The sequence below is a fragment of the Hermetia illucens genome, chromosome 3 (genome assembly GCF_905115235.1).
Source record: "Hermetia illucens chromosome 3, iHerIll2.2.curated.20191125, whole genome shotgun sequence".
NCBI lineage: Eukaryota > Metazoa > Arthropoda > Insecta > Diptera > Stratiomyidae > Hermetia > Hermetia illucens.
In genome coordinates, this window is record NC_051851.1 from 99,142,795 (window position 1) to 99,155,917 (window position 13,123).

At 43.6% G+C, this 13,123-nt stretch overlaps 1 protein-coding gene across 1 annotated transcript in view; it reads right to left on the minus strand.

The window, feature by feature from the left end:
* Nucleotides 1-13,123, minus strand: part of LOC119652965 — a 106,042-nt gene that overhangs the window by 30,606 nt on the left and 62,313 nt on the right. Inside the window, exons 3-6 of the mRNA XM_038057363.1 lie at nt 11,698-11,954; nt 10,793-11,019; nt 10,617-10,739; nt 10,450-10,558 (exon numbers count right to left, since the gene is read on the minus strand). Of these exons, the coding sequence (XP_037913291.1) occupies nt 10,450-10,558; nt 10,617-10,739; nt 10,793-11,019; nt 11,698-11,954 (716 nt within the window). The remainder of the gene's footprint in view (nt 1-10,449; nt 10,559-10,616; nt 10,740-10,792; nt 11,020-11,697; nt 11,955-13,123) is intronic.

The window sequence follows — 13,123 nt, forward strand, 5'->3', positions numbered from 1 at the left end:
GAAGAAGCCTGGCTCAGACACCTTATGCATTCATGCGACGCTCTCCCCGAAATGACCATGCCTGATATAACTGAAGCTGACGTACAAACAATCCTTGAATAGGGAGGTAATTGCAAGGCCCCAGGAGTTGATTCACACCTTCTGACTAAAGCGGTTGAAGAGCACACACAGGATTTTGGCAAATTATTTTAAACAGATGATTAATAATAATAATAATCGTTGGGGCAACAATCCATATTGGATCAGGGCCTTGAAATGTGTGTTAAAGCACTTCATTCATGACCGTAACGGTACACTACAGAACACTGTAGGAGGTAATGTGGCCAGCATTGCGCTTGCCCGAGATTATTACCCTGATTTTACTCAGGTAATCATTCACAGCTGAATCGACTGGTATCCGACGTCACGTCGCGATACAAATTGCACCTCCACCAGTGAGGTTTCAACCGCCGTTTTCCGTATGACAGCTTTAGGCTCTAACTGCTCAGCTATCCGGATCAGATGATTGTCGGTCCTAAATTAATTCCGGAATTTTTCACCATTCATCCTCAGGGCCCAGAAGGCTTTTTGCCCTTCAAAATGTTGACAAATTACTTGTCTTCCTACCATCTACAACGTCTTCACTCCAGTTCTGTGGGCGAACATCTGAAAACAACCTGATATTCATAAATTGGTAGCTGAGGAGCAAAAAGATCTGAAAAAGGCTCCCGAGGGTACAAAGAACAGGTTATAGTCGATACGGTAGCTGTAAGCTGTAAGCTTCGTCCAAAACGAAATACCTGTCAAAAACGAAATACCGTGACAGCCTAGATCGATTATAAATCACCTTTTGATTCCATATCATATTCATGGTTACTACAAGTATTACGGTTGTACAAAACCAAATCAATCAAATCGAAGGTGGTTTTTCGTCTGAGAACAGTGATGAAGATTTGGAGCACGAAGCTATCGGTATCCTCACAAACATCAGGAGAGATACCAATAAGGCGTGGCATCCAAGGCGGCTCTCTAAGCCTTCTGTGATTTTGTTTGGCTTTGAATCCACTATACCAAAGATACAGCCATAATAACGTTAAAATTGAGGGTATAGATATAGTATAGGTATAGGTTCCGACGATGTCTACAGATACCCTGACATATTCCAAGTAAATGGCATCTGGAGCTTGTCCTGAAAACTGACCTGTTCGAATAAATCGTGGCAATCAACACCTTCGTCAGTCGTGTCCATCTATATACTTTCGGTGTGATAATATGGATATAGAATCTATCAATAGACGGGTAAGGGTTGCACAATAACAAAGTGCATTCTCTTTATGAGCTTTCTTTCGAGAAATTATCCTCTAGCCAATTGCACCAGGCTACAGAGAACGGGCTCCCATGTCGAATGTTACTTTAGTCCAACAGAAGATCGACATGTGGAGAAAGAAACCCGCTCACGGAGGTTATATCAAAAATTCGTTGTTGCCAGACATTGACATCGAAGTCTCCAACAAATGGTTCACTAACGATGTACTATTCTATGAGACCGAAGCATGGCTAACTTCTATTGAGGATGCTTCGCTCCCAAGAAGGTACATCCTTGATGAGTCCTCAATAACCAACTCCAATTGTAGGTTATGCAACTGTGAAGAAAGTCTGCGAAACTGTGAAAGTAGTCCCAGTGCTAATTTCAGCAAGGGCGTCAGTCCCGCAAAATTTGCACAAAGCGCTGCTGGACTATAGATAGAGATACAAAAAGCAACGTGTGCTATAGTCCGAAGGGACCTGTCCGCTAACAGGCTGGCCTAGTGGGCTCCAGTCTTGATTGGTACTGTTTTCTGTTCTTAATTGGTATCAGTATGTCTCTGTAGTTTGTAACCATCGCCTCACTGCGTGAAGTGTTGCAACAATGGGGATGTACTAATTCATCTTTGCATGGTCGCCTACACTTTCCGTTGTAACGCATCATCGCTGCGCTGCGGGCCTTTGGATGTCGCCTTCAGCCCATCCTTAGGTTCGTCGACCTTCGGTCCGGTTGGGTGGGAAGGGGGTTCATGGACTTTTTTAGCGATTTAATACATACTCACAACCCAAATGACGTCAATGCTCCATTTAGCAGCGACCATCTACTAAGCAAGAGTATTATTATTAGCGAGCAAGAAATAGTAACTTAAATTCGACTGTTGTATATGACACCCTAGCACGGGCGGGTTTCAAAACCTAAGCAGTTTTATGAGTTCTCGTTGGTCCAAAAATAATATTGTGATGGAAAGCAATAGAGTTCTCCCAAATGGTTCGTTATATAGTAGTATAGTAGTAATTTATACGAACGATTTACAGCAAATAAATAAATAATGGAATAAATTCCACTAAAACAATTTCCTTGTAGAAATAATTATATTAGTAATAATAAAGTTCATTATTTAATTTCTTTTCAAGAGAACTTGTTCGTGAATATGGGACAGAAAAATTAAAAAATATCGGCTCTTTCCGACTATGTGTGTAGATAGATGAGACGTTCATAATGCTTTGTTTCACTCAAAATTTTGAAATACGATGGTGAGGCGTCAGTTCGATAACACAACGCTTTGTATCCAACTTTTAGTGAAAGCGCCCCAATCTCAGTAATGAATCGAAATGCTCGCGTCTCTGCCTAGCTCTACAAAAATGTAGCTGTTAAACTTGAAACAAGAAAGTCAGTTGATTTGCAGATCTTTAAAGTGACTGGTAATGATGGTAATAAATATGTAAAATGGAGCATCCTCATTTGTGTTACTAAAAAAACCAGGTGCAAATATTAATGCATGTGATAACTGCCGTATGCCACTCATCTCAAGCAACGCATGTTGGCAAAATTCGACGTAAGTGATTGTAATCGATATGGTTCCCTGCAGATGTCCGCCGGTAACTAAAAAATGACATAATTGTGGCATGGAAACTGCAACATGAGGTCTGTAAATTGGCGGGAGGAGGCTAATTCCAAAAATGGAAGGTTGAGAAGAAAACATGCTCTGGGTAAGCATGCATAAATAATTAGTTTCTGCTAACTCAAATTAAGAGGTTGGAACGATAGTAGTTTGCAGTAGAAGTGAAAGATGGGTCTTGTTGCCAATATTCTACTCTGTAGTGCTGGTCTCGGGCCCCAGAACCAGAAAAATGCAGATTATTGGGGATAACTTGGTGAGAGTTCATATGTTTGATGTAATAAACACTTAATATTTGGATATTTTCAACTACACTTCTTTTTTCTTCTTTGTCTTCAGCCTTTGTCCCGTTCACAAGTGGGGTCGGCTCGTCGTGATCGGCCTCGCCATTTGGACCTATCAAATATCTGATCTACCATCGAAGACGCCTCTCTCGTAGTTTTTCCATGATAGGTGCAACTCCATATCGATCGCGGATATCCTCATTTCGGATGTGATCAAAACGTGTCATGCTACTAGTTCAACGCAACATCTTCGTCTCCATTACCGCAAGACCGGTTCATTGTTTCTTATAGTCGGACGACACACAGAACCATAGAAAGCGACAGGACGGACGACATTGCGGTAAATTTTAGATTTGAGACTGGCAAAAGTGAAACAGCGTATAAAAGGAGTAACCCTGTCGGGGCTTATAAGGAGTGGAGTCCCGATCCGGAGGAATTACCCTTCACCCAGCTTGGGGCAAAGATAGTTGAGCTGTCCGAGTTTATCAAAGACAAACACAACGTGCACCAAGCCATAAAGAATATGGTGAGGGCCATTAGAGTCCTCTATAATAGATCACAGATGGAGGAGAAGAATAATAACAACACGCCGAACCCCGCTGTGCCAACAGTATCACAAGCGACCCAAGTGACGCCTAACCGTACTACCATCGAATCCCAGCGAAATAAGCGAGTACGTGAAAAAGAGGGGGATCCTTTAAATAATCAGCAGGCGCCTAAGAGAAAAAAAGGCGGACAGGACATCCTGAAAACCAACACCAACAGTTCAGAAGGAGGAAAGCATACCTCGAATCTAGGAAACTCGACCAGCGTTGCGAAGCCCAAGACGAACGAAAACGATGGATGGACTAAAGTAACCAACAAAAAAGCGAAAGGAAAAGCAAAATTGCGAACTCGTCCGGATGCGATTGTTATCTCCAGTAAGGGCAATCTGTCCTACGCGGAGATACTCAAAAAGGTCAAAGCTGATCCCGACCTAAAAGATCTGAGCGGAAATGTGAACAGAATCCGAAGAACCCAGAAAGGGGATCTCATGTTCGAGCTGAAAAGATCCAGCGGTGGCAAAACTGATGACTTTCGCACTCAAGTGAAAAACTCACTTGGGGAGAATGCCGCAGTGCCTGCCCAAAAACATGAGATCTACCTTCAATGTAAGGATCTCGATGAAGTTACATCGAAAGGAGAAATTTGTACTGCTCTGAAGGAGCAATTCAAGTTGAAAGAACTTACAGAGGAGTCTGTTGTCGGTCTACGGAAAGCCTATGGTGGCACTCAAACGGCCACCATACGAGTGCCAGCGGAGGCAGCGCAGATGTTGTTAGCTGCCGGGAGGGTTCGGATTGGATGGGTTGTTTGCCGTTTAAGGGAGCAAACTTCACTAAAGAGGTGCTTTAAATGCCTCATGTTTGGGCACTTCGCGAAGGCATGCACCAGCAACATTGATCGGTCCGATCGATGCAGAAGGTGTGGGGAGAAAGGCCATATTGCCAGAGAGTGCAATAGGGACCCCAAATGCCTATTGTGCGTAGCCAAAGAGGGACGGGATAACCGGCACATTGCCGGAGGTGCCAAATGTCCGGAATTTAGGAAGGCGCTCACTGCAATGAGAAAATGAGGTTTATTCAAATAAACCTCAATCATTGCAGGGTCGCTCAGGATTTACTTGAGCAGACCACGTTCGAATCTAAGATGGAGGTTGCCATCATAAGTGAACCGTACAGAAACCGCCACGGTGGCGTATGGGTCACAGATTCGACTGGTGGAGCGGCGATATGGGCTTGTGGTCGACAAGCCATACAATGTACTGCAAGTCAGGCAGCCAGTGGCTTTGTGTGGGCGAAAATAAGTGGTGTATATGTATACAGCTGCTACGCCCCACCAAGCTTGACACTGCCTGAATTCGAGCAAATGCTTGATAATCTTGTTCTCGACGCAAGGGGACGAAGTCCAAAGGTGATTGCTGGTGATTTCAATGCTTGGGCCCTAGAGTGGAGTAGCAGAGAATCAAATGCTAAGGGGCGCAGTCTATTAGAGGCTTTTGCGCAGCTGCACATGGTTTTGGCTAACGAAGGTGCCGTAAACACCTTTCAGAAAGGGGGGTCAGGGTCGGTTGTGGACCTGACCTTTATCAGCCCTGCGCTGGCGCGTGGTATGTCCTGGTGCGTCAGCGAACGCTACACCCACAGCGATCACCAGGCAATCTTCTTTGAGACATGTGTCGAGCCACAGGGCAAAGAGCTACCATGCCCGAAACCGAAAAAGGTTTCAGGCTGGTCTGCAAAATCTTTGGATGAGCAGAGCTTCTTAGAGGTGTGGTTAGATCAACCTGATATAGCGGGCGCCTCTACGGAAAGAGCCGTCCATCTGGCTCAATGCATCGCCAAAGCATGTGACGCGTCTATGCCTAGGAGGTGCTCATTCCCCAGTAGAAGACCAAACTACTGGTGGAATGATGAACTGACCGGTCTTCGATCAGCCTGCCACCGAGCCAGAAGAGCGGCTCAGAGGGCGGTAGGTAGAGTCGATCAGGGGCAGAAAGAGTGCGCCTATAAGGCAGCCCGCAAAACCCTCAAGCTCGCCATCCAGCGAAGCAAGACAAAATGCTTTAAGGAGCTCTGCTCAGAAGCGGACATCAACCCGTGGGGGAGTGCTTACAGAATAGTGATGGGACGATTCAGAGGCCGCTCCTCTCCGCAGATCACGTGTCCCACCCTCTTGCTGAAAATGATCCAGGGGTTATTCCCCCAGCAAGAGGAGAGCACCGACATATTCCAACCACCTCTGAATGTGACGGCAATTCCGCCAGTCACCAGAGACGAGCTGATGGAGATCTGCAGCAGAATAGGAGACAATAAAGCGCCGGGCCTGGACGGAGTGCCGAATAATGCCCTTAAGCTTGCCGTGAAATCCAGGCCGGACATGTTCGCTGAGCTGTTTGAAGCGTGCATGTCCGAAGGAATATTTCCGGCGGCTTGGAAGCGACAGAAGTTGGTACTTCTGCCTAAGCCTGGTAAACCTCCAGGTGAACCATCGTCATACCGACCCATATGTCTTTTGGACACGGTGGGGAAAATGTTAGAGCGGGTAATCTATAATAGATTACTCCCGGTTGTTGAGAGCCAAGGCGGCCTTTCAGATCGGCAGTATGGGTTCCGAAAAGCCAGATCAACCATTGATGCCATCAAATTGGTTACTGGCTTGGCCGAAGATGCAATTCACGGAAAGGGTAGTACCAGCAAATATTGCGTGGTAGTAACCCTGGACGTGAAAAATGCATTCAATTCGGCCAATTGGAATCTAATACGCAAATCCCTAGCGAAGATTGGTATTCCCGCCTATCTCGCTGCTATCGTCGATAGTTACTTAACTGAAAGGAGGCTATGGTATGACACTGATGACGGACCGCAGGAGTACGTTGTTTCCGCCGGTGTCCCACAGGGCTCCGTATTGGGCCCACTATTGTGGAACATCATGTACAACGATGTACTTAATCTTCCCCTTCCGGAGGAAGCCACAGTGGTGGGTTACGCTGACGACATAGCGCTGGTTGTTGTCGCAAAGCATCTTGAAGATGCTGAGTTATACTCAAGCGAGGCAATCAGTGCTGTCAAATGCTGGTTGGAAAGCTCTGGTTTGACGCTTGCGGAGGAAAAAACAGAAGCGGTCCTCATCACTAAGCGCCGGAAGAGAAATTACGCCTGTGTTAGAATCGGGAATCATATCATCACTTCCAAGCCGACCATCAAATACTTGGGGGTGGTGATAGACAGGAAGCTCAGCTATAAGCAACACTTACAGTATGTTTGTGATAAATCATCCACTGCTAGTATGGCCCTGGCGAGGATGATGCCGAACGTGGGAGGGCCACGGCATACCTCTAGGTTGCTTATAGCCAGGGTGGTGAACTCGATCATGCTCTATGCGACCCCAGTTTGGAGGGAGGCGTTGTGGATGTCAGGGAATGCTACCAAACTGAGTTCAGTCTACAGGAGGACAGCCCTGAGGGTATGCTCTGCCTTCAGGACTGTCTCAGATGATGTAGCATTCGTCATCTCTGGAATGATGCCCATTGACATCTTGGCAGATGAGATGGCGAATATATACAATGCAAAGCCAACCTCTTCCTCATCGCGGACGAAGAACGCTGAGAGGGAGAGATCCATAAATAGATGGCAAGAGCGGTGGGAACGCTCGGGAAAGGGCCGGTGGACGCACAGGCTCATTCCTGCCATCAAGGAGTGGTTGGAGAGACGACACGGTGAGACTAATTATAATCTCACCCAGTTTCTCACGGGACACGGAGGATATCTCCAATACCTTCACAGGTTTAAATTGGAGACCTCACCCGATTGTCCAAATTGCAATGGAGTCCCAGAGGACCCAGAGCATGTATTCTTCCACTGTCCGAGATTTGTGGAAGAAAGGAGGAATCTAGAGGAGACTCTAGGAGAGGTGCTGGTACCAGAAAATCTGGTACCGAAAATGCTAGCACATCAAGAGAATTGGGATGCGGTCAACTCCATGATCGCATCTATTCAAAATAAATTGCGAAAGGCAGAGGAAAGGAGAAAAGCGCGGTCACGTGCGCCGCGTATAGAAGAAAGGTGACAAAGCTAGAGTGAGCTGACTCCGCCCCGTGATGTAATACCTTATGGTGGTTCCGCGGGGCAGGGAGGGAGTCGGGGGTGGTTTTAGTGGGTAAAAATCCCACACGCTGGTGTGTCCAGACCAGTGTCTTTTTGAAGATTTCCACCTCCTCAACAAAAAAAAAAAAAAAAAAAGACAGACAGACGGACAGACGGACAGACAGACACCGTCTCGATTCTAATAAGGTTTTGTTTCACACAAAACCTTAAAAAGTCCCTGAAAAGTGCGTCCATCATAACCGATGCGGGCGGGCGGGATCTGGTACTTTTGAAAATAACCCGTTATTGACTCGTGTATAGCCTCAGACTTAAGGAATTTACTCTGAGCCATTCAGATTAGTGTTTGCATAGTTCGCAACTTTACTCTTCAAATGGAGGATCTTGTTAGTGCATTAACATCCATATTTTAAAAAGAGCTCGATGCTGTGGAGTCACAAACGTTGTCGATGATCATGTCATTATTGTGATTGAATTCGTGGCGGTAAAAGCTTTGGCGCACGTAATGAGTGTGGCGAAGATATTGACCTTGCTGAAAGTGGGATCAAACTAAAAACGGTCTATGCAACAATTCATGCTCATGATCACTAAGCCTGGTAAGCGGTTTATCAGCCTTGATATTTGACTTTGAAGTGATGATTTGTGAGTGAAGCACGTTGGAAGAAAGATCTCTATTACGCGTTTCTCATGAATAAAACACTGGCCAAATTCACAAGAACTTGAAACGGGAAGCAAAGAAAGCAGGTGCTACTACCTGAGTGGTCCACTTCAAAGACGTTACAATTAATGACTTATCAAAAGTATAAGATATGGAACACTTTTGTTGTGTTCATGCCAAGGAAGATACTGTGCTTATGGAAAAACGCCGTACCATTGCCGTACCGTGCGCTACGCAAACAAATACATTGAACGAGCACCTAGCGACAGAGAAATTTGTGTGCTAGGCAAAATTGCTCAACCACCGCCCTACAAGTAACGTCCGTTGCGCACCAAGTACGATTTTTGATGTCGCTCATCATGGAGTCATTTACTCTTGTCATAGATACTGTCACGTGGAGATTCCAGCTTGCGCAACCCTATATACTCCTTCGTGCAGACGAACGGATCGGATGAGAACTCATTAACTAAGGTTAGCCTGACCAACGAAGTCGATGGGAAATTATAAAAAGACCAACCGAAACCGCAATGGATCGATACGCTAGAGGTTGATTTAAGGGTTGACTCCACCTGGACCAAATCTATGCCTGGAAAAAGACGGTGTTCACTGTGAAGGGATTTGTTTCTGAATTTTGTCTCTGCTCTGAAAAGCCAATCATTTGGATACCCCTTCATGGATGAGAAAGGCTTGGGCAGCGAGACTCTCTAGAAGAACTTCATTTGGGTTTGGTGTCCAATTTGGCATTATTTGAGTAAACTGAATGCAACTTTGTAACACAAGACGGGGTGGGCCATATGACAGTGCTTGGGTTTTTTTTAAAGTTTTTGGTGGGGAAAAAGCTTCATTAAAATCGATTCAATGTGTGTCTGTAGCACTGTAGATTTACTGGGAAATGACTGCGGTTATTATCACGAAATTCGGTGAGAACCTGTGATCTGTGAGTCCCTTTACATGCGGTGTGTGGCATTATTTCGCAGTACGTACAAGGGGGCTTCCCATATAGACGAATGAGCGTATAATTTTTATCATAGAATGTGGGATATTTGGAGAAAGGCTCGATTATTATTTTTCAAAACAAACATGGCACATAGGCGGCAAAAAATATGTACCCCGGAAAGTATAAAATGTGTTATTCTCAGAGCTTATCTAGCCCAAAAATCTGAAAAAAATTCAATGATAACTAAAATGTAGGCCGCAAAAGTATATCTATCTGCTCAAACAAACTTAATAATTGCATATTGTCATATTTGAGAAATTCACCTGAAAACCCTCCTTAATTCATCCTTAATTCATAGAAGAACAGATTTCGGCATCAGTTACTAACCCATAATTTTGGTCAGTTTGAAATACGACTGTTACTAACAAAGTTATGAAAAGTAAATTCATACGATCTAGCAGCTAGCGTCTCCAGCACTGATCGTTTCAGATACAAAAGAAATCTTCCGTACATTTGCTCTGAGAGTATTCATACCAGCCAGCAACAAGCGTTCCGTGGCTAGCATATAGATGTATAGTAATAATAATAATCGTTGTATATATATGAATATGCGATTTTGTATTGGAGGTGAAGCGGTACAATTCAGATGCATATGTATGCACGTAGAAAGCGACATGTCGAATTTTTATTTATTTAAGAGTGTTAATTGTACCTTCAGTAAGTATGACTTCGAATTTGAAAATGCACGAAGGAATTTTTAGTTAATTTTGTTGCGGAACTGGTGGAATAAAGATTTTCACTAACTTTTTCTCGTTGTTTTGGTCAAGCTTATTTCAGTGGAAATTGAAAGTCACGAGTAACTTTTTTCCAGAAAAAACCAACACATGTAAAATACAAACTCCCTTTCTACGCCAGTAAAACTTACTCATGTGTACTATATTGTGTAGTATAATAATGCAGAAGAAGAAGGAATTATATTTTTATCTATCGCAAAGTGACGGTTATAATTGTTCTGTTAACTCACCACACTCGCCGGGTCTCGCTGGGGCACAGTGTTGACTGGGTTAATTGCGTACTGCTTTTGGGAGGAAGCGTATACTTGGCTAAAAGGATCGACCTTCTTTGTAACAAAGCTGTAAACAACATTGTACTATTAGGAAGAAAGAACACGTTACTCATATATGTGTTTACCTAGAGTCCTGAACACGTAAAGGCGATTCCATCGCGAAATTACTCGTTCCGCTCACTTCATTTAGCTTCAACCCAACACCGTCGCCGTCCGCATAAGCGTTTCTATGCACGTCAGTTATATATCTGTAAATATTCTTGGTTAGCCACTGCTATGGGTTTTGAAAATGGTTTCGTACTCTGGGCCAAGCCCTGGTCCTGAATTTTCCCAGCCTGTAGAGATATGCTGAGTATAGACTGGCTCAACGTGCTTGATTGCATGTGGCGGGGGTCCGTAATGCTTATGTGGAGCCCGATGCAAATAGTCTCCTGGATTTCCTTTTGGTGGTTCTGTGAAAATGAGTTCCGGTCCATTAGGTAGATAAACGCTGGCTGCGTGCGACTCTTTATACCATGGCGGGTGGACCTAAAATAATTGGTTTTTAGCTAATATTCAAAATTTTGTCAGAAACTTCCGCAAATTAGATAACTGGATCAACTCGAGTGAAAGTAGTTTCTCATTTTTATCTTTTTCGCGTTGTTGGCCTCTACACACATATATCCGCTTGAACTGAAATTTAATCAAATGTTCGAAGTAGTTTTTGTTATGTAAATCACTTTTCATCGGTTTAAGATTCCCTCTGATGATGAACAAAACAGTATTTAATGGTTAAGATTCTGCTTTTCTGAACTTCTTGGTGCCTCAAGTTGACCTCAACCGGTTATTAGAATGCTTTTAACATAAACTTTACCTTTATGTTGCCTTCTAATACCCAAACAGGAATATCATTATCTTATTATGAGCCACAATCATCGGCTGGCTAGCTGGAATTCCAGGTGTCTATAATATAAATACGCAGGTCGACTGGTTCCCGCATTTTGTTTCTCTGATTGAATGTGAAAATCATCGGTGAAAACCGATCGAGTAAATAAAGTTTAATAAATTTCTTAGGATGGAATTGCTCTCTAGCAACGTGAACTCGTTCGAATTTCCATTAAACCATGGTATCATGTCATTTCTTTCTTGAGTGTAGCACTGGTTCAGTGCCACTAAATCAGCAGTTTCTTCGTTAGGTATTTGAGCATATAAAAACCATGAACTTACCGTGTGGTGATGGTTAATTTGATGGTGGTGGTGATGGAACTTGGTGGTTTCAACTTTAACCTCCTGCCAAGATGGGCACAGCTTGAACAAATGTGACAAAGCTGGGAAAAGGAACAGCAAGAACTTCAGCAGTAATTTCTTGGCGGTTCCTACTCCAACAATAATAGGAAGCAGCCAAAACAGTTTGATTTTTATTATTTTTATGATCAGCACCAACGCGAGGAATGACAGAAGTAATTTATTCTTGAAGATTTTCACTGGAAAGAGTAAAAGGAAGACCGTAAGGATTATATGGCCCTGAAGTAATATACTTAAATTACATAATGAATAATATTTTTATTTTTGCAGTTACAGGAGACTACTAGTAGAGTCCAGTTGCAACATTTTTACTATACTGGGTAAAAGCCTTGCAATAAAGTTTTGGCTCTACATTAAATCATATATGGGACGCTAGCTCAACAGTCCAAACTTGGATTCCACTTTTTTATTGGACACTAGAGCGAAAACTGCAAGAAAATAAGCTTGATGTCGTCTGTAACTGGGCTAAACAAGTTGCGGGATTAAGTATTAATCGGTTAGTAGTGGGTGAATGAGTTGAGTTCCCGATTCAAATCCCAGTTTGAGTTCAGCATTGTGTTTGCCTCGTTTCTTAGTCTTTCTCCAAACGTGTGTTTTTTCCAAATATATAAAGGAGCGTTTTCTATCTGATGACACCCACGGTTACGCTGCTCCCGGCCAGAGGTGAGGCAGCGTCTGACGAGCTGCCTCTGCCCTGGACGAAACCGTTTGTCATATACTTTTTAAATAATGAAAGTTAGACGAACTTATTCAATATAAACACAGTTGCCTGCGAGGAGAAAATCAGATCAAATTAACTGGATAATACTGATTAAGCTAATAAACGTGATCTCCCTGCTTCACTCCTGATTACAGTATGCTCTCCATCCAAGACTCTTCTGAGTTACAGTAGGAATATCTGCCCAACTTTTGTCATACTGGGAAAACAGCATTGAAAGATTTGAAAATCTTTCAATGCTGTATTCTCCATGTGGTTTGCGGCCTGTACATATTTCTATTGTTTTCATGTCGCCAATTTAGGGCCGCGCTTGCAAAGTTGTTCCCTGGCATTGGCAAAGGCTGCACAATCCAACGCCATCTTCAATTTTCAATTTAATCAAGCGACCTTACTCACTGTTTTGCAATTAGTGGTAGATTTCCCATGTAGTCGACGATTTCTCCTCCTTTTTTAAAACAAACCCTTAAAATCGATTCTATATCTTTCTCTGTCGGTGACACTCAGTTTTATGGGAAACGACGAAAACCCCTCACAAGCAACGAGTGGCATATATACGGAAAGGGAGTCTACAGTTTTTTCTCCGAATATGGCAATGTGAAGCATCAAATGAAAGGACTCCATGAGTACTTT